The sequence below is a fragment of the Zasmidium cellare genome (assembly GCF_010093935.1).
Source record: "Zasmidium cellare ATCC 36951 unplaced genomic scaffold M409scaffold_15, whole genome shotgun sequence".
Taxonomy (NCBI): Eukaryota; Fungi; Ascomycota; class Dothideomycetes; order Mycosphaerellales; family Mycosphaerellaceae; genus Zasmidium; species Zasmidium cellare.
The window spans coordinates 318,797-339,486 of record NW_022986959.1 but is presented as its reverse complement, the minus strand read 5'-3'; the positions used below and the strand labels follow the sequence as shown (position 1 = coordinate 339,486).

At 53.6% G+C, this 20,690-nt stretch overlaps 8 protein-coding genes across 8 annotated transcripts; 3 read left to right on the top strand and 5 right to left on the bottom strand.

Annotated features, from left to right (window-relative positions):
- Positions 1–82: 82 nt before the first annotated feature.
- On the bottom strand, positions 83–1,602 carry M409DRAFT_22262 (uncharacterized protein; the record flags this gene model as incomplete). The annotated part of the gene is made up of 9 exons (XM_033806261.1): positions 83–201; positions 262–369; positions 430–483; positions 532–577; positions 629–641; positions 695–953; positions 1,010–1,218; positions 1,272–1,426; positions 1,477–1,602. The coding sequence occupies 9 exons, from the start codon at positions 1,600–1,602 to the stop codon at positions 83–85; spliced, it is 1,089 nt and encodes a 362-aa protein (XP_033668343.1).
- Positions 1,603–3,654: 2,052 nt separating this feature from the next.
- M409DRAFT_54051 (uncharacterized protein) lies at positions 3,655–4,410 on the top strand (the record flags this gene model as incomplete). Its single annotated transcript, XM_033812569.1, has 1 exon — positions 3,655–4,410. One exon carries the CDS (start codon positions 3,655–3,657, stop codon positions 4,408–4,410), a length of 756 nt encoding a protein of 251 aa, XP_033668342.1.
- Positions 4,411–5,296: 886 nt separating this feature from the next.
- Positions 5,297–8,186, top strand: M409DRAFT_54050 (uncharacterized protein; the record flags this gene model as incomplete). Its single annotated transcript, XM_033812568.1, has 3 exons — positions 5,297–5,495; positions 5,570–6,660; positions 6,750–8,186. The coding sequence occupies 3 exons, from the start codon at positions 5,297–5,299 to the stop codon at positions 8,184–8,186; spliced, it is 2,727 nt and encodes a 908-aa protein (XP_033668341.1).
- A 1,327-nt stretch (positions 8,187–9,513) lies between these two features.
- On the bottom strand, positions 9,514–10,217 carry M409DRAFT_54049 (uncharacterized protein; the record flags this gene model as incomplete). The annotated part of the gene is made up of 2 exons (XM_033812567.1): positions 9,514–9,789; positions 9,933–10,217. 2 exons carry the CDS (start codon positions 10,215–10,217, stop codon positions 9,514–9,516), a joined length of 561 nt encoding a protein of 186 aa, XP_033668340.1.
- An 883-nt stretch (positions 10,218–11,100) lies between these two features.
- M409DRAFT_54048 (uncharacterized protein) lies at positions 11,101–11,712 on the bottom strand (the record flags this gene model as incomplete). The annotated part of the gene is made up of 1 exon (XM_033812566.1): positions 11,101–11,712. One exon carries the CDS (start codon positions 11,710–11,712, stop codon positions 11,101–11,103), a length of 612 nt encoding a protein of 203 aa, XP_033668339.1.
- Positions 11,713–16,917: 5,205 nt separating this feature from the next.
- On the bottom strand, positions 16,918–17,688 carry M409DRAFT_22257 (uncharacterized protein; the record flags this gene model as incomplete). The annotated part of the gene is made up of 2 exons (XM_033806260.1): positions 16,918–17,606; positions 17,661–17,688. The coding sequence occupies 2 exons, from the start codon at positions 17,686–17,688 to the stop codon at positions 16,918–16,920; spliced, it is 717 nt and encodes a 238-aa protein (XP_033668338.1).
- A 346-nt stretch (positions 17,689–18,034) lies between these two features.
- On the top strand, positions 18,035–19,074 carry M409DRAFT_22256 (uncharacterized protein; the record flags this gene model as incomplete). Its single annotated transcript, XM_033806259.1, has 2 exons — positions 18,035–18,894; positions 18,948–19,074. The coding sequence occupies 2 exons, from the start codon at positions 18,035–18,037 to the stop codon at positions 19,072–19,074; spliced, it is 987 nt and encodes a 328-aa protein (XP_033668337.1).
- A 273-nt stretch (positions 19,075–19,347) lies between these two features.
- M409DRAFT_66036 (uncharacterized protein) lies at positions 19,348–20,130 on the bottom strand (the record flags this gene model as incomplete). The annotated part of the gene is made up of 1 exon (XM_033816762.1): positions 19,348–20,130. The coding sequence occupies one exon, from the start codon at positions 20,128–20,130 to the stop codon at positions 19,348–19,350; it is 783 nt and encodes a 260-aa protein (XP_033668336.1).
- Positions 20,131–20,690: the final 560 nt, after the last annotated feature.

Below are 20,690 nucleotides of genomic sequence, written 5' to 3'. Positions count from 1 at the left end.
TATGTAACTGTTACTCAACGAAAGATGTTGGGTGAATCTCATTTCTCGCTGGCCTCGTTTTTGTCATATCCTGCCCGCCATCTCACCCATCCAACTTCAGCAGCTTGAGGGCATTTCCCCTGGCAATCTGAGCTTTCTCTCCATCTGGCAGCGTCAAGTTATCAAGCCACTTCGTCCCATCTGCCAGGTTCTCATAGGGGTCTGCAAGAAGAGAGATCAGCGTTCGAGGACCGTCATGCTATCGAAAAGAGAAGAGCTTACAATCAACACTGAACAGAATCCTTTCGATTCCAATCTGCTGGATGTGGAAGTTGAGGAGATCATCGGCGAAGTCCCCGGAAGTTGTTTCATAGAAGTTGTTCTGGAAGTCTTCGGGTAATATGTGGTCAGCCTCTTAGGCCGACGTGCCTGGAGCGATAAAAAGCTTACAGTAGGAGACGTCGTGTAATGCCGGAAGGTTCAAGGCGGAGCGAAGACGATCGACTGTTGGGCTGTTAGCTGGTGTCTGCGAGAAACCTTCGAGAGACATACCTTGAGCATCGAGCCGGAAGAGGTCGCTCGGAAGGTGTTCGCCCATCTAGAAGCAAAAATCAGCTCAGGTAGCACACCGCGGCTGAACTTCACGTACATGGCCAGAGATCCTGTAGAAACGAGTCAGCATGCAAAACGACAAAGTGGTCGATGGGCAACTAACACTTTCAAACTGGGGAAGCGATCAAAAACGCCATACGCTATCATCTTCATCAACGTCAAGCCGACGTCGTTACTGAATTGATAGCCACCGCCGATCAAATCGGGAGTTGAGGGGAGGTAGTCCAACATCTGTCGTGGACCAGGGCCTCTGGGATGGATGTATACCGGTAGATCGAGATCAACAAGTCGCTGCCAAAGAGGGTCGTATCGAGGATCGCTCAGATAGTATGTTTCGTTGAAGCTGTAATCTTGGTAGGTATCTGGGTGGTAAGTCCTCGTCAGCGGCAGTCATCAAGGTGCACATCAGGCGTCTTACACATAAATGCTCCATGGAAGCCGTAGTTCGAGACGGCTCTCTCGAGCTCGTTGGCAGCTTGCATCGGATCGTGGAGAGACAGCATAGCGAAGCCGCCGAGACGATCTGTATTGTTCTTGATGTTCTCCCCAAGATAGTCATTCGCCCTGGTTGCCAGCGCTTCAGCCGCATCGGATTCATTCACGCCCTGAGCGAGAGGAGCTGTATGCCTGTCAACCTCGTCAGCCCAAGTCACCGTACAATTCTTCAATGAGAGCCGCACGATAGGATCATATAATCAATGCCAAGGTCATCCATCTGCTGAAGACGAATGGGTCCAATATCCAGGAACTGAGCCCTGAACGTCTCGTTGGAGACACCGATGGGCTGGGGAAAGGAGAACACGTGCTCGACTAGTTCTGGCAGAACGAATGCTTCCTTTTCACGTGTTAGACGTAGACACATCGTTGTTGAAATTCTACACAAACCTCTAGGGATATCTTCTTGTGCTTCCAAACGTCTGCTGCATCGGGCGTGGAGCTGTGATTCTGGCTTGGAAAAGCTGCCACGCCACAGGCGGCTGCGATGAAGAGGAGGGCAAACGTGTTTTGCATTGTGAATGGTTCGAGATATCGAAGTAGAGCAACTTGATACCGATTTTTCGGAGGCCCATGAAGAGCAGAATTTGATATCTCGGCCAGACACAACATGCCTGCAAGATAGATCGTGCTTCATGATGAAAGGCAGCCTGTTCTCCTAATGGTTTGACATGGAAATTATCATGATTAAGCCGTTGCCGCGTCACTGCAATGAGGCGATGCCCAGCCGTCGTGAGTACCTAGACTGCCCATTGAACCCCATATCTGTACCAGAAAGCATCATAGCTCAAGTTGTCGAATGTATCATAGTATGCGTCGCGGCAACAACGTCAGCTCAAGTAACGGAATAAACGGCGAGATCAACGCTCGAGATGTGGCGCAGACGGCTGCCTGGCTTCAATGTCCCGAATGTGTCGATCACCGTGTTTTCCGGCGGAAAATCAAGGCTTATGATTGGCCACTTCATCTCAACGCGGCTCAGAACACGGCAGAGAATCTATTCTGCGGCTCGATCCACGTAATCGAGATCGCATACAATAGCCCGACCAGGCATTGACATTTTGACGTGGAATTGATGTGCAAATCTATGGTTATGTTCTGGCACGGCGGCATTTCGTTCACAGGATGCCGAGATTGTACGCAGGTTTGATTTCAGGTTTCAACCACAATCACCGGCAAGGAGTAAGCGAGTCTCGAGTACTCAAAGAGCCTTGACTACCTAAGTCTCTCTTTGGTGTAAATAAAGACTCCTGGCATCTCTCATCAACCAGCACGGTAAAGGCGCCATTCCCACCAGATCCACATCTACAAGAACCAGTGGCCTTATGGCCGAGGAAGATCTTCAGAGAGGCTTGTTCTACGTCCTGGAAGTTAAGCCTCGTCAACAAGCAGCTACTTGAGACGGCAGGCCGGCGAAACAGTAATAGCATTTGCACCAATATACGAAGAACAGTCACATGATAAGATGGCACTCTCGATGCGGCCTCCCTCAAAGTATGGATCGTGAACCTCCCACGCTGCCCGCGCCTTTGGACGGCTGCATTCACGAATGCCCTCAGGCGCTGCAACCAAAAGCGAGATTTCCAGCACCCACATATGCCACGGCCTCTGTACTGTTGTGTCCTTGCCAACGCCGGCGACCATCTGCGACGATTTGGCTTCGTGCTTCCAATTCAGAGAGCGAGGCGTTCGACTTTGAGACAAGGGGTTTACACAAGTCTCGAATCATGGCCAAGATCGAGCGAAGAAGACAAAGCGAAATGAGAGTGGGTCGAAGTCTTTGTTCAATTCGGGAAGCAGGGCCATACGTCCTGGGTGATACTAATGACCGATCCCTACGTTGCCGACTCTTCTTTTCATCGCCAACACTTCTGCGTTATATATTCTGTTGGCGGGATGTATACTCATACGAAATTTGACATCACCTTCGAGACTAGTCAACGCAAGCCCGCGAATGAAGTTACATGTACGCTACAGTCGTCATGAGAAGGCCCGGCAGGCCCGGCCGAAGCCATGACTCCCAGACTGGGGCTTCGTGAGGCGTGCATTGTGTAAGTCTTTCGATTCAAGTAAATCAGAAGAATAACATTGACACAGGGCAGAAGACGATAATGCATACAATACAAGGCGACTTTCCAGTCTAGACCATACTGGCTTAAGAAGGCATTCTGCTTGACTGCCTGCGACAATTGCAATGTGTCAGGGCGTTGGGTGTTATGGGGACTTCGAGTTTCCTTCTCTTAAAACAAATGGCGTCTACCGTCGGATAAGAGATGATCACTACACGTCCTACTCCATCGCCGACCCCAGCTCAACATCTTCACCAGCGAGGCCTCCTCAACACAATCAATGATTCAACCAACTCCCCAGCCGCTGCCAACCGTCGGTGCAAAAGACCTGCCTGAGCCACCCAGCGGCCACCCACTGAACCGATCCATACGAATCCTTCCCAGAGAGTAGCACAACATCTTGTGCCCTGAGGCCGAGATCTTGTGGAAGAAGGAGATCCTGGCCTTACCAGAGGGCTACGAGGGCGATGTGAGTCTGCATGGCGACTCAACAGATGCGATGGGCGACACTCAAAAAGTGTTCCAGCACCTCTTCGACGCGGATGGTCAGCCCAAAGAGCATTTTGGCCAAACCATCAAAGACGTTTTGAAGGACCAGGGAATGCCCCACTACATCGATTCTTTCTGCATCAAGTCTGAACACCGCGGGAAGGGCCTCAGCGAGCACGCTATGCTGGCGTACCTTGGGGCGATCACTAAAGCACTCGGACCAGCCCCAGTGGTGCTCTCGCCTGCGCCTCTTCGAGCCGAAACAATCCGCATGCGCGAGGCGAAGAAAGTTCCCGGTCCTAATGCTGCCATCGTCCAGAAGCTTGTCAGCTTCTACGACAAGACGGACTACAAGATGGCGCATCAAGGCAGCAAGCGAAAGGCGGGGACGATCACGGTGATGGTGAGGGATAGCTCAGCTGTGGAGGAGGCAAAGATCACTGGAGCCAAAGGCCAGGACGCTGATGTGGAAATGACGGACGTGGAGAATGCCAACATTGTAGACAACGGGGTGCTCGATGAGGACGAAACATCGACGAACATCGACGACGGCTCTTCTGATGTGATGGCATCCGCTCAACAATACGATGAGGAGGAGATTATCGTTGCCTACGCAGAGGGAGACGACTCTGAAGACTCTGACTCGGATGGTGACTTCACACCTGATCAGACCAACGATGGCGAGGAGGGAGATCCGGAGCAGGAGACTTCATCTGCACGATCGAGCCATCGGATCTCAAAGAAGGAGCTCGATGACTTGAACTAGTACATTCCTGGCCCCTTCTGGGAGGAGATTAACTGATTTTGAGATGCAATCCTTGAGAGCGAAAGAATGAACGGACACTTGGCACAGATCCAAAATTGGGGTTGCTTTTGCAGGGCTCTCGCCAGAGGAATGGGCCTTTGTAGGAATAGGGCACAAAACAATCTTCATGCGCTTCCTTTTTATCCTCAACTAGGCCAGCAACATGTCATTATGCGATCTAACGTGCAGAACCGCTGCGAGGATCTGCCCCCCCGACTGTAACAAGATTCCAGCGAGCTAACTCGAAGTATGTTCGATATTTGCTCCTTCTGAGACATACATGCAGCCCCCTCTAGTCGTGTTGGTTTAAACTTGCTCCCCGCAAGACATATATGCAAGCCCCTAGTAGTCTCGCTGTAAGACAGCGTCCCTTCATGCTTTGTTGCAGAACAACTAAGAACACTTTCAACAGATGAGCAAGATCAGCAGGATGTGAAGCAAACACACTAGAAGACTATATTAGCATCACTCTTAGAGCAATTGTTCTACTGCGAGCAAGAGAAACAAAACACTGTACACTTTTATACAATCTTGTCCCACGGTATACACGTGCGAGAGCAACATCCGCTATGCGCGGTAGGGGAGCGCTCGACCTCGCCGTTCGCCGTGCTGAATTTGGGTGCGATGTTTACGTCAGCGGTGAGTGAATGTTCGCTTACGCACGTGGTTGCCATGGACACGAATTCTGCGCTGGCGACTTCATGTTCCGCACCAGCCCTCCTCTGCAAACGCCACCACAACCCCGCTCCGCTCACACGCGACATCACAGCATCACAGAATCCTCGCTCTTCGCACAAAACGCGCACTCTCCATCCGATCCCACAGTCCCCGTCAAACAAGATCCAGAATGGCCACCAGCCAGTCGTCCGCCGCATCAGACGAGCCTCTCGCCAGCACCTCCCATTCGCGATCCTGCAAGGTCAATGACAAGCAGTACACCATCACAGCCGACACCAGAGTCTTCAAGAACGACGACTTCACCTGCTGCACAGACTATGAAACCGACCTGTACATCCAAGAGGCAGGTGGCCAGCGTCTAAAGCTCGGTGTGGTGGTGGGCTCAACCTTGGACAAGACGGTCAATCTACGCGGAGCGGAAGAGCGCCACCGCTGTGGGTAGGAACCGTGTTGAACCTTCCTGCCGACTACGAAGGCGACGTCCGGGTCCACGCATCCAAGAAGGACAAGTTGACAGACACTCAGAAGATCTTTCAACTTTTGTTCGACCGCACCAGCCAAAAGCCGAAGGAACGCTTCGATGAAGATTTCAGAAACCTTCTCAACTCCAAAAATCTCCACTTCATCGCCTTCTTCTGCCTGGAACCAGAGTTGCGAAGAAAGGGATTGGCCAAGGAGGCGATGCTCACCTACTTGGACGGCATCGACCAGATGGGCGGCGAATACGGCTACCAAGGCGTAGTCTTTCTCTCACCCGGGCCGATCACAGACGAGACCGACAAGATGAAGGACGCCGGCCAGAAGGTGAAGTCCTTTGTCGAGACCGTGGCAGACCTGATGCTGTCCTACTCAAAGGCGGGCTATGAAAGCCTCTTTGAAGAGTACAAAGACCTCCACGGCGGCATCACGATCATGATTCGCACCACCAGCCAGGTCGATCAAGACGATGATGGTGATGTGGAAATGAGCGATGTGGAGGAGGGAGCTTCAAGACAGGGAAGTGTGCCAAGGCCTGCGGTGACAAGAAGGAGCGAGGACTTGAGCATTGTGGTGGAAGCGCTGAGCGGAGAAGAAAGCGAGCTGGTGCGCCAGACGCTTGCAGCAGCAGAAGAGGAGGAAGAACTTCTCGTCTACAACGCCGACGCCATCGAACATGACAGTACATCCGCAGCCATCGTTGCCGAAACCAGCGAAACCAACCCTATTCCAACCACCTCCAGTCGTGCGATCAATAGCCCCCCACCCCTGCCTCAACCACCCCGTAGATCCACACGACGAGCCCAACAGAGATCAAACGATCCACGTGATGGAACACGACGAGGGATCTCGGATCGTGAGATTGCCAATCTTGAAGAGTACATCGACAATCCCGATCCACGGACAGGTGTGTTCGAACACGACAACTACGTTATGTACCGTTGGCGTGGTCGTTGGTATCTACTTGAGAGGGACACTCCCGAGGAGTGGACAGCAGGAGCGATGCTGCGGAGGTTCACCGCTGGACGTCTGGTGTGGGAGGGAAACGAGGCAGAGGTTCGTCGTCGGTGAGAGTCTGGATTGGCGTGCCCGTGGGATGGGGAGAATGCGATGTGAAAATACAATGCGATTGATGAGAAACAAAGACCGTCTCAGAAGTCAACATATTGTCCCTACAAAGACATGTCTCACCAGGTTGCTTTGTCTCCGCGAAAATATCAACAAGCCTGCCGGCGCATATCGAACTTGGCTCCTCGTGCTTCGAAGAATATCCCTCTGCGACCCCTGTGGTCGTTTTGCCATCGAAGAACCAAACCTCAACCAGAAGAATGGCGATTCGCAAGCGGACAGCAACGACCGCAGGCCTGGAGCCCGGTCCCTCCGACCCTCCGCAGACGAGACGAACGACTCAAATCGGCAGCGCCCAGGTGGTAGAGCACCACACCATCCAAGGCGAGGACTGCCGAATCACCGTCGATGTCACCTCCACCCAGCATCGACAGGACCCTCCTTGCGTGAAGACCATCCATGCAGCGTTCTCGCTTCGCCGGCCGAAGAAACCAATCGTGCAACTCGGCTTCCTCGAGGGTGAAATCGTCGACAAGTCCTACAAGGAGATGGATTGTGACACTGCGGCTTGGCTCAAGCTTCTCACCCCACCGACGGACTACGATGGTAATCTCAAGACCTTCGCCATCGAAGGTGACAAAGTGACTGACTTCCAGAAGGCCCTCATCGCACTCCACACCCAGAAAGGTGAGTTGCGATCCGACTTCGCACACATCAAAGACCAGTTCTCGTCGGACAAGATCAACTACATCTGTCACTTCGAGCTGAAGCCCGCGTTCCACGGTGGGGGGTTCTCTCAGATCGTGATGGCAGGATACCTCACTGCCCTCGGCAAGCTCGACCACGGTCACGGGTTCGAGGGAATCGTCCTCCTCTCTCCAGCCGGCATCGTCTCTGCCACCGTAGCCAAGGAGAAGATAGCTAAAAGGGCTCTGGACTGGTTCGAGATCGTGGAGATGCTGATAGCCTTCTACACCAGGTGCGGGTACGAGACCATCCTTCGTGCAAAGAAGGATTTGAAGAAGGGCATGTCAATCACGGGCCAAATCATCCCTCGCCCCACCGCTGGTCTCCCGACTTCCACGATATTCCCCCCGCGGCCGAAGAAGACCAAGTCCGAGGCCGAAGTTGATGCTCTCAAGATCGAAATCCCCGACAAATCTCTCACGACTGCGGCGGCTGACAAGTCCTACCTCTGGCACGGCCGGTACTACGCACGCACTCCCGACACCGACCCAGCCTGGATTGCGGAAGGCCAAAGAGGCCCACGCCGCGTCCAGCACACTCACGGACTCATCGATCCCACCAAGGAATACACCGTTCGCGCCATCGTCGCGGAGACAACTACGCACTACTTGATCAAGTGGGAAGATGACGCGGCCACAGGTGAGTCGTACGACGATACGTGGGAGCCAATGGGCAACGCTAACGCCGCTGCAGTTGCCGATTGGGAGGCTGGCAAGAGCGAGGTCGTGGTTGGTGACGACGATGGGGAGAGTGCTGGTGAGTTGTAGACAGGCCCGAGGAGGGGACACAACACCAAAATCCTGCATGCGCAATGATGCAGCCGAAAGCGAAAGCTTGACAAGTACGTATAACGTTACTGAAAGATTATACTGAAAGATTATACCACAACACATGTTCTACTCCCATTCTCATCACATCATTCCTTTCGTATTTGATTTTAACCTGCAACAAATACCCCATCACCGTGACACTTCAAGTCTCCAGACTCTATCTCCCCACTTGAACCTTATACCAAAGTACCGCCAAATAATTCGCCTCCTCTTTCTCCTCACCCGCGACCAGTGATCAATATCCTCCCCTTTACAGCAATCCTCGCCCTTGAAGCCCCAAGGCACTCTCCTGTACCCAATGTGTCCTCTCAGTAATCCTTCTTCTGCTTGTCTTTCTGCTTCCACCTGTCTCATTCCACACCGCACCTCCGCGAGACCGTACTTCGAATGCCTTCCCATCCTGTTTCCCGTGCCGGACGAGTTTTGCCCCTATACCTCTCTTCAGCATCCGCCATTCTCCAGACAACCGGATCTCCGCCTGTTTTCGCCTCCCCATTTCCAATCCCTTCTCCATCCCCCCTTCGTATGTCTTTTGTCTCTCCTTCTCCTTCCACGCTCTCTGTGCGTATCTTCTCTCCTTTTTGTTTGTGTGCTTCTTCTCTTCCTGCATCCTCCCCTATTTACCATTCTCTTCTTCGTCGACCCCATCTTTTTTTGTATATCTGCCCTTCACACGTTCTCCTCTGCCCCTTTTCCTGGGGACACCAACCTCGTCTTATGTTCCTTCGCCAGTTCATGTATTTTCGTACACCCCTTTGCAGACTTCCAACAGCCCTTGATGAAGTATGCCACACGGGCAGCGAAAGCAGTCTTCCTCTTTTCTTGTCGTGGACGATCGTGCGTCAGTTGACACGCTTAATCCTCAAAACTGCCAACAACCCCAGCGTGATGTGTTGTGTGCGACTGAGTTCACTTTCGTGGTAGTCGCGCTGAACCAAATCGTGGTCGAGAAGCTCTCTTTCGCTGGAGTCGGCCTCGTCTTTCGACAGTCGAGTCTGCCTATGAGATTTACACTCCCGTCGCGGCAATGCTACTTTTGTCGGGAGGGCGAGAAGGCACGCAAGCTAAGGCAGTGCCCGGATCACAATGCCCGGCTGGCAGGCTGCAACAACGGTGTTGGCGGAATCAGGCCTCAAAGGGTAGAAGCACAGTAGTTGGCGTTATGAGTATCGTGTTGCAAGGCCAGGTGGTTCGTATTTATTCGTTGAAGCTCCGGAGATCTTCAGCATCCATCTTTTCTTGGTCTTGGTGGGTTGGAGTAGGATTAGCTGCCCTGGTGAGATTCCCCAGGATTGCCGCCGCGGATGAGTGACGCAGCGTTGGTAGCGTGTTTCCCTGGCGTCGGCGCAGCCCATACGTGTGCAACTCTCGCGCTACGTCCTTGGTGTCTTTCGTCTCCATCAGAAGTCTCAATTGAGGGCCCCTTTCCTCCCGGTCCCTCCTCCCCACCAGCGTAGATGATACCAACAGCGTCCGGGCATGGGCTGAAGCAGCAGACCAGAAATGCGATGGGCTGAGGTGGTCTTGATTGTTGGCGCAGCTTGCCAGGTGAAGTGAAAGTAAGCTCGTGAACCGTGCGAGCGAAAAGTGGGTCCAGCAGCGAAGCTTGGTTTCACTTCACCTCCCAACTTTGGCACGCTCTCGCAGAAAGAGTGCATAGTCATAGGCCAGCACAGAACACACAACGACGTGTCCAAAGACATGTGCTACCGTCCAGTCACTCCACTCTGCTACTCTTGTTCTTCCTCGTCTCTCGTTTCTCCAACGCCAAGAGACGCCACCGCCAGCAAGCCGAAAAGCCCATAGCACCAAACTCCCACCGCCAGTGCCGCCACTGACCGCCACCGTTGTGTTGTTGAGCCGCGCGCTCGTCGTCGACCTCTTTCTGACTGTGCGATCATTGTAACGGTAGAGCACCTTCACGAGCTTTGTTTCCTTATGGATATGAGATCGCAACCCTTTTGCCATGTAGTTGCCGCCAAAGGCGCCAGGAGGTCAAGATGATCACATTGAGCGCTCATCTGCAGTCAGATTGCCGGGGTGTTGACAGGGAACACAAGGTTGGTATTTCTCCAGATGAAGATCACGGGAAAGGTCCTTGCGTGCCCCGAATCTGCGCTAAGGGGCAAAGCGGGTACTGCATGCAGGAGTCGCACCAAGTCTGCAGACGTTGCAGACTAATGCCCTCTGACGACAGGGTGTGGGAGACAGCTTGAACTGGAGAGCTGAGATAGAGGGGGCGCAAGAAGGCGCCATTGCCTTGCCAGTCTTCTCATCGTCGAGTGTTTGAAGTGCAGCAGACTTGGTGCGGTAGGTGCGTACCGTCGCAGTGGGTATCTGGCTCCAATTTCGGGGGCTCCGCTGTCTGCAAGGCTTGCTCGAAAATGGCTGTTCCGTGCGGTCTCAAGTCCAGTGCCCGATCATCGGGGAGCGACATCACTAGCTCCGTCCGGCGAGGACTGGTGAGCTTCACGGCCACATCCGATTGCAGCAACGGTGAGGCGCAAGTACAAAGTTCATTTGGAAAATGGCTGGTCCAGAAGTCCGAAGGGTAAAGGCTGGTCCAAGAGTTCAAAGATCCGTTTGGGGCCAGGCTGGTCCAGAAGTCCGTGGGTCCGGTGGGGGGATGGGCTTGAAGGTTCTCTCAAGCAAGGATGCGCAGTTTTTCAACCGAGAGCAAGACGTGGATGCGAATCGCCTTTCCGGACCATCTTGAAGGTTTTCACCGACGCTCCACCTCAGACTTTGTATGTGAAGCGTGTACGAGTGTGTGTCGCTTCTGGCAATTGGAGTTCTCGGCGACCGACTTCCAGATAGCTCACCACGTCGCCGGCGATGTGACGGCAAGTGCTCAGAGCCTTGACGATGAGCCATCGAGCGGCGGCACTTGGGCATGACGTGGCCATCTTTGCCAATCGTAACAAAGTTGATGAGCGGCGGCATAAGCGGCTGACGGATGGCCGTGGAAGGGCAGGCACACTTTAATGATCCAGAATGTGAGGTTCATCTTCGATTGGGGTATGAGGATGCCGAGATCGAGACGTGAAGTCGCACGTCTGCTCCTCTCGCCAGTGGTACAGGCATTCGCCGCTTCGTGCTTGGAAGCTGGTCGTCGTGCTGAAGGAACCGGAAAGAGGGTCCTCGCGCAGATGTCTTGAGCAAGTATGTGGCGAGCATCCACAAAGCTTGCTAGCATTGATGACCACTCCAACTGCGCAAGTGTTGTAGAAGCAGCAGACGTGGAAATCCCATGGTAGTATTGTTTCCAAATTTCTCTCCATCTCTTCCAATCGACTCTTTCGTTCAGCCAGGCCTCATCGTAGGCAATGCACCGGCAGACGTCCCTTTGTGCGCGAGCATGATGATGGATGTGGGGTGATCGTTGGAGACTGCTTATGATGAGAACGCAACCATGGCGGTGTCTGAGATGCTCTTCACGGAATGGGCATGGTAACTGCGACATGGGTCTCGTGTGAGCTCGAGGACCTTCGGTTTGAAAGCTAATCGATGCGGAAGGTTTCGTTTGTACCGCAAGTTGCTACAAAGGTCCTCATGGCGGGTGATTGCTTGTCGCCGAACAGATAGAACAGCGAAGCCAGGGTTTCGGGACAACCTTGGTGTCGAAGTTTCCGGGGGAACGGAGAATCGCTTCTTCAAGCTTGGAGGATTGCTTCTTAGAAGATGCAACGGTGTTACATCGCAGCTCGCCAACAGCAGCGGCTTGGTATAGTCTGAGTTGTGGCAAGATGAAATGCCATGCCTCAACGCACAGAGCATGTCGTGGGCAGGCAGTCGTATCTTCGAGGCCTGAGTGGATTTCATGGCCTTCGTCACATAAAGTCGCGTAGGGTCGCGTGGAGGTTCGTGGAGTCGTGGCAAAAAGGCCTTTGAGACACGTTGCGGAGGAGAGCGTGCAGCTGCAAAGATATGAAGACAGCGCCGGGGGTCATCGTGTGGAAGTACTCCCAACTGGGGCGTTGTGAGACGCTCGAGGAGTCTTAGCGTCGACTCCCGTCCATGACGCCCACTTCAAAGGTCCATAGTTGTGGCAATTGGGTGTGTGCGAGTTATGAACCACGAAGATCTGGCGTGTTTCGCTAGCCCGTGGATCCTCCGAAGGTGGCTGCGGCCGAGGGTTTGGTAGGAGGCTAGCGGTCGTGGAAGGTAGATGATCCGTCCGCGACTGGACTTGAGACGAGTCCAAATTGGGGGCAAACATTTGAAAGGTATGCTTGGCGTACTGAGCTTGGTTGTGTACCGTGTGGAGAGATCAGTGGTATTCGCAGCAGTTCTGGTGATGCCGCGAATGTGGAGCAGGAAGATCCATCAATACCAGTGATGTGGCAAGCACTGATCGTGATATCTTGACAGCAGCCGAAAGGTACAGATAACCGCAAAGCTGAGTCGATGATGCAGCTGGTGACGACAGGTTGTTTGAAGTTTGATTCGGCGCTGTTGAGAGTAGGGTAGATGCCATTTGAGTGTGATGTTTCTGGCAGAGACAGATGGAGGAGATCTGTGTGTGAAGGTCTTTCTTGAAGTGTTGGAAAGCCTTCGGGGGTCGAGACTGCAGCAGAAGGGCACAGAGAACCGCAAAGCTGAGATGAAGTGACAGCTGGTGACGACAAGTTTGTTGATGGTTGGTTCGGTGCAGTCAAGAGTTGGGCTGGTGCCAGTTGAGTGTGAGGCACATGGGTGGAGCAGATCGAGTCGATCTGCAGTTGAAGGTTCTTCCTGAGACATGGGAAGGCCTTCGAGGTAGAAACAGTAGCCGAAGTGCACAGAAACCGCAAAGCTGATATGAAGTGGCAGCCGGTGACGACAGGTTTGTTGACGATTGGTTCGGTACTGTTCTGGGTTGGATTGGTGCCACTCTGGTAGGAGGGTGGTGGCAAATGCAAGTTCAGTCGCTCTGCTTGTGGAAGTTGTTGATGATTTATGAGGAGTCATCGGGGTCTGACTTCAAAAAGCAGTCGAGCATGAACGAGAGGTTGGCGTAGCTGAGGTCGGCCTTCGCCGGTGATCATTCGTTGGCACGTTGCTGAATAGACTTGGGGTCATGCCAGTACGGTATGTGATGTATGGCAGGAGCAGATAAATTGGATCTGCTCTTGTGGCACGTGGTTGTTGGGAGCATCGAAGAGCAAGAGTCAACGTGGCAGTCAAGGCTGCAAAAAATGACCGCAAAGCTGGTAGATGATTCCGCCAAGGTGATGTCGACGGCATATCGAGTGATGTTCGTGTTGCGTCGCCGTTGTTGACCCTTGCTCTTCGTTACTCCTGGGGCAGCTGATGTGATGATGCCGCGGTTGTGGAAGCACTGCTTGGTTGCTGGCGCGCTTCGGCAACGGTGGAGGAGAACAATGTGTAGTTTGATGTTCGCTCTCCGTGCTTGAGGCCTGATCCAGTAGATGATGGATCGTGTACGCAGCTTGGTAGATTGCGTTGTGGTTGACAATGGTTGTGATGGTGATTCCGGTTTGTTGTTGATGTTTGGTGGTTCGCGGCGATGATGTTGATGGTCTTCGCCTTGCGTTGGCAATGCCGTGTGTGATATTCGATGTTTCTTGTTGATATCTCGAGCTTGATGACGTGCTCTGAGGTATCGACAGCTCTTTCCATGGCTTTGACCGCTTCACTCTGCACGTCATATCGTTGTATGTTGATGTATGACGCCCAGGAATAACCGCGCGGAGGTGTGAAGTCGGATTTTATTCCTCCAATTGCGCGCTCTATGGCTGGGTCTTACTGTTGGCGGCCCCAAACCAGCTAAGGGACTATGTCAACCATCTTTGATGGCCCGGTTTATTTGTTTTTGCTAAGGCCAGCTCACTGGGAAGGAGGTGAGTGACGGCGCACCGCCCTCTGGCCATCCAACCGCGGCATAACCTTGCCGGGATAGAACTGCTCCCCTGCCCGCTGCGTCGTCTGCTTCGGTGTTGCCTGGGATGCCAGCATGCCCAGGAACGTATCCGAATCTCACAGGGGTGTCGAAATTACCCTCCAGAATATGCAGAAAGCCCAAGATACGCGACAGGATGTGGAAGACGAACACTGGCTTTCCCAGGGCCAAGGTGACGCTGTTCCTCGCATCCGCTATCTCGTCGAGGGCAAAACTGCAATCGGAGTAAATTGAGACTTCTTGGTGCGTCTGGCCATGGGCCTGCGCCTGCCCGGCCAAATACTGCAGCGCAAAAAATATGCCAAGCATCTCCACATGCTGGCTGTCGAACTGCGGTCCAAGAGCGTAAAAACGTCCCAGCCAGGGATCGGAGTCGCGGTCTCGCGCGACGAAAGCGCAGCCAGAGGGAGCCCAGGGACCAATTGCTGCTTTTTGCTTTGGGCGTTTAACCGCGCCGTCGGTGTAGACTTCAAGCACGCGAAGTGCTTGCCCGCCCGCCATCGCCATCGTGCTGTGCTGTCTGTCGTCTTGTGTGCGGTTTTCGTGCGAGGCGGGGGGTGTGCCGAAAGGAAGGGGAAGACAAACGCGACGTTGTGGAAGCTATAGTCAAAGTCTTGGCGTTCCCGCGTCAACCGACGTGACGCCGACGCCGATGTGAGGTCTCTATTCACTGTGAAAGTACTGCAACTCAACCCATTATCCCCGTTGAATCAAATGTATTGATACATTGATTGATACCATGGACAGTCGTTTATTTACGGGGATAGACGTCTAGATTGAGAGAGAAGCATCCCGTTTTCACCCCCTGAGTCCCGGCATCATGCCCTCTACGGAGGCAATCTGACGACGAAACATCTTCTCACATCCCCAGATCTCCTCACTATCCCCAGGGTATCAAACATATGGATATATCGATTGATGGCATGGATGGGTTTGGATTTTCGGGGATGGAGGCGCAGAATTGGATAGAGGCTACCCTTTTCACCCATTGAGTCGTAGCGATATGCCCTCCTTGAGGGCAGCCTCACGTGCACATATCTCCTCACATCCCCAGATCTCCGCATTATCTCCATGACTACAACTATGCCGATACACACGTTGAAGGCATGGACAGACATCAATCTTCGGGGATGGACGCGTAGGATCTGATGTAGGCTACCCCTTTTCACCCCTGAGACGTAGCGTCATGCCCTTCTTGAGAGCAGCACCATGAGCGCATTCCTCCTCACATCCTTATATCTTCTCACCATCCCCGTGACCACAATTATACTAATACATACATTGAAGGCATGGCCAGACATCAAGTCTCGGGCATGAACGCGTAGAATCAATATGTAAAGCTCGTTGGGGAAGGGGAAACCCCGCTAAGACTCTTCTCTCTGCTATCTCCCTCCGGATCTCATGGTCAAGTATATCGATGTCGCCTGCAATGGGATGGCATGATAGGATCCTTTGGGAGAAGGCGCGTAAAGTAAAGTAGGACGAACATCCCTTTCCCAGAACAAGTCCAGCCTCCTCTGCTACATCAGATTTGGCGAGAGTGAGACTTTCCATGTCTCCAAGTCGTCCCAATTCTGTCATTGTGTTCAACGATATCGATTTCCATGCGGACAGCACGGAATGGCGCCTTCGACTGGGGATACGAACGTACATCAGGCAACTTGGACTGGCGAGCACTTCGAGGAGCCAGGTACCAAGTACGTCAATGATCAGTTGCCGCGGCTGCTGGTACGATCTGATACTGCACGTTCTGGCTGTCCGGGGCTTGTTCGTAGGTCCATCGTGCCGCAGCTGGGATATGAGGTCGTCACTAGACATCAGCTTAAGTCGGATCCAAGTTTGGCGGATTTTGATGTTTTCCCTGTCGTGCCGAAGGTCGTGAGCTTGGGGACATCCTCCCCACTGTGGCCGATATCCTGGCGCTGAGCCTATCAAGACTCTCAGCTGTACGTCGACGTTTACTGATTCTGTTAGAGGAAGATTCGTCTGTCGTATGAGGTCCTGTAGATCATCAACACTCGCTTTGGCGAAGGAGGTACTGGGAAGATGCAATCCAAATTCAACGGACGTCAATTTGGACAATAAATGAGCAACACTCTGGAAGAAAGTTCGAATCTGGTGGTGAGTCCCAGGACTCATCAATCGCATATCCATCAAGGACGTTCAGGAGAGGATCAATGCTTGCACCAGCATCGTAGCCAGCGTCAAGGTCAACGTTACACAGCTGGTCGAAGGTCTCCATTCATCGAGTCCGCAAGACCGAAAGCTGCCGTAGTAGGTTGCGTATCGAAGGCTTTTCGCGTGCTTTGATTGACCTGCTAGCGTAGGCATTATGGCCAGAGGCATGCTCCTTCTGCAAACCTTGCTTGACATCGGCCGGCAGCTCTTCGCTGAAGCAGTATCGATAGATGTTCTGAGATGTCGATGAACAGCGGAGAAGAATGAGCTGCTCCTCGTTGGGCCGCCGACCGGAATGCACATACCTGTTCAAGTTGCCTGATCCCATCTCCGTCATCATCACGTATACCGCTATTCATCTTGGGATTGGCAGTAGGAAACGATTGGGCAAGGGGGCAAGAAGTACAACAAGTCAATTCATTCCAAAGCGTTCATGCTGCGCACGCCCCTTGTACACTCCGTTCATTGGACATCCACAGCTCTTACCACCACCACGAGCCAGAATCTCGCAAAACCCAACCGTCAACAACATAGAAAAGCATTCAAACACGGCAAGCAACCACGTCAACCTTCCCACTCCCCAATGTCCTAAACCTCCGCCGTCATAAGCGTCTGCATGAAACCCGCCACCTCTTTCTGGCCAACCTGAATGACCGTAACCTCGATATCGCCAAACGCAGTCCACGAACTATTCTCATGAACCGTCTCTTCAGCGATCGCCTTCTTCAACCGCTTGGCACACCAGTACTTCGAGCCCTGAAAGTCGCAAAGAGCGACCGCCGTCTTCTTCACCTCAGGACCGACCAGACCGTGCATGGCCTCGCAAATCATGCCCAGTCCGGCTTGCATGATGGAGGGGTTGATGCTGGAGACGGTGAGGTGGATGGTGAGGGATTGGATGGCTGGGCATCCGCGGACGGTCTGGGCGATGTCGTCGAGTTGGCGGGGGAGGGAGGAGATGTGGGTGTCGACCTGAAGGTGCTGCATCTTATCGCGGAGGGTCGGGTGGAGGTTCTTGATCTCGGATCCTTGGGCGAAGATGATCATGGATTGCGTGTGGCGGACGGTGGTCTTCTCCCAGAAGGTCTTCTTGGCGTGTGGCTCGAGGTTGGTGTTCTTGAAAGGGGCGAGGAGTTTACCGTAGTGGGCTGGCAGGGCCCAGATTGGGACGGGCTCGTCTTTAGTGACGGCGAAGGAAGTGATGCCGAGCCAGAGCTCGGTTGGTAGGTCGCGCTTCTCCTTGAGTCGTTTTGCTCGCAAGAGCGCCAGCATGGGTACTGCAACATCGCCGGTCAGTAGATGATGTGGGCGATCCAAGATGGTACGCTTACTCGGCTGCATCTCCATCTGGCCGGCCATCTCCAAGTCCTTGTTGGATTCTTTGTCTGCTTGGTCTTGTATGGTACAGGGCGAGATGAACGGGCTTTGTTGGTATGCTGTCCTTTGTGAAGGCAATGCCGTATGGGAATGTCGAGTGAGGAGGGTTTTGGAGCTGATGCTGTTGTAGTGTTTGAAGCGGAGACTATTGAAGCGCAGAGTGGGCAACATGAAAGGCGGAAGGCTTGGCGAGCGCGTCACGGGGCAGGAACATCCCGGCTGCAAGTGAATATCCGCAACGACGTTCTCTACACCACCACAATATCTTCACATCCCACGCCCTCCGCAACGCGATCAAGAACACATACAGGTCAAATTGCGCATCAAAATGCCCAGCCACTTCTTCCAGGGGCTGAAAGAGCTCATCGCCAATAACCGCAACCAAGACGCGCAAGAAGCCAGAGCACGCGCGAGACTCACACCAAAGCCCACGCATCCAACACAACATCGTCGCCGCAACAACCAGAAAGATCAGCGCCGCGACGCCGAGATGCCTACCAATCCTCCGCGTTACACCGTCGTCACCCAACCTCACCAGGTCTCCACCCACCGTCTCCTCTCCCAGGCCTTCCAGTGCAAAATCTGCTTCAAACCAGCCCAAGGCACGGGTATCCAATGCGGCTCTCCAGATACAAAGCTTTGCTCAAGCTGCTTCACCTTGATTGTGGTCCGGCTCTTCGAACGCGCCCTGCACAACGACTCCATTCGACCTGTCACCGTGGACGGCAACCCTCTCGATATCAACGACTTCGCCCATACCATCGAGATGCCGTTTGAGCTCATTCTTCGGTGGCGCGAGAGGGAGAATGAGAGGAAGCAGCCGATGAAGGCGAAGGTGTACTGCAAGAGGGAGGCGCGCGTGGAGGAGGGACCTTGTGGCAACTTCTTGGGCTTGAAGACGAAGCAGGTTCCCTTGAAGGGGTGCCAGGCTTGTAGGGTGTTGATTTGTTCTCGGTGTGGGCATGCTGTCGTACTCGATGGGAAGAGTGGGCGGCATGTCTGCGACACGGAGGATGATGTTGTCGAGGAGCCGAGGATTCGGAAGCTGAATGGAGAGAAGGTTTTTGGAACTGGGGAGCTGTTCGACATGGGGCAGAGGGATATCGCGGGGGCAGGCAGGTTGACACAGGAGGAGAGGAAGGAGATGCTTTGGGCTTGGTTGGAGGGTGTTGAGCCATTCAATGATGGGTGGCCGTTGCCGTAGGCCATGATGGCGGAGGGAAGCTGAAGGGTTGGTCCAGGAGAGAGCGAGCCGAGGACCCAGCTGTCGACGAGTACAGCCTCCAGCAGTACTACGCCGCCAACACTGGGTATGTTGGAGCCCAGGCTTCTGCCAACGGCAACCACTTTCAGGACTCTCAGTACTAAGCAACATCCTTGACGGTGATTGGAGAACACAAGATCTTCCAACTGGATGTCATGGACCCAATCAATGAGCGACTAGAGAAGCCTCCTATATGACCATTGGAGAACACAAGATCTTCCAACTGGATAACATGGGTCCAATCACTGAGGGCCAGAGCTTAGTCTAGATGAGAAAGGAACAATGCCATTGAAAACGCTTATCTGCCACTGTTCACTGTTTGACCAGTTATGCCTCCGCTCTAGTCCTGTTCCACATTCCATCGTCATGATCGGCATCTAATGCCGTTTCCAGAATAGATCCTGCCACCAACTTCCCTGTGATGCTGATTGCTCAGCAGATACATTCACAACCGACGGGGCGGTGGACTGCACGGGGACAGGCGTTGCTACATTCTGAGCAACAGGTGCAGCCAGAACCTCCGCACCCTGCCCAGCCCCAACTCCAGCCATAGCAGCCGGCAACGGAATCGACGACCTGGCCCTCGCCGCAATCTTCCTTCCCAGCTCTCCCGAATCCCTACCGACCTCACTCTGCGGCCAGAACCTCCACATTGCCAGACCCGTAGCCGTACCCACAGCCGCCAAGATCCAAACCCCAGCCTGCCGGATCTCCGCATGCATCTTCTGCCTGTCCTTCGCCCAATCAGCCAACGATCGCTGCATAGCTTTGTCCGCTTTCGATTGTCTCCTCTTCGATCTCTCCAGAGCCCGGTTCAGACGAGCCACTTGCCTCGCATTATCAGCGAGAATAGCTCTCCCAGCCTTCAAAGCCTTATCGTCCCATATCTTGGCCGCTGATCTCGTTCTTGAAACAGTCTGGACAGCCGGAGAGGGCTTCGCAGGCGTCGGGAGAGGGAACGGATCGATTTCGCTGGTCTTGATGAGTTTCAACGGCGGGGAGTGCTCGACTCTCGAGAGGTGAGACAGCTTGTTGAAGTGCTGCGTCTCGCGGCTGTTCGATAAGGCTCCGAGAGCGAAGAGCACGGATGCTCGCTGGGCGGAGGTGGTGTGGAAGCTGCGTGTGGATTGCAGCTTCCGGATTGGGCGGGCGGCTAGCATGGTGAGTGAATGTTGAAAGGAGAGGAGGGAGAGGGGAAGGGAGGGATGTGTTGTCGACGATAAGCGCCGGAGCTGGAGTGGGGCGGCGCGGGGTAGACTTTGGGGGCGGATCTGGTTCCGCGAACTTTAAGCTGACCTCACCTGCTGTTTCTGAGGACAATGCCAGTCAAACAAAGACCGTGTCAATGCAAACCACAGTCGCCAAAGAGCACTGTGTCCATTTCTGAGTTTGATCAAACCATGAAAGTCTTTTGGCTGCTTTAATGCAACATCGCGAGCTCGGCGGTCTGAAAACTGCGCCGTCGTTCTGTAAGTCGCACCTTCCTAATCAGGCCAAGCGCAACTGTGGCGCATCCACGATACATTGTCGTGTATTGGGATTTGATACCATAAGCAGTCCTTCCGCCGCATCGTTTCGTTCCTATGGCTATGTGATACCTCAATGTCAAGCTGTAGTCACCGGCACTCATCAGACGTACAACACTTGTATTCGAATTTTATCCACATCCTTCCCGATGAAGGAGATCCATTCAACCACTCGTTCCAATGTCGCATACCTC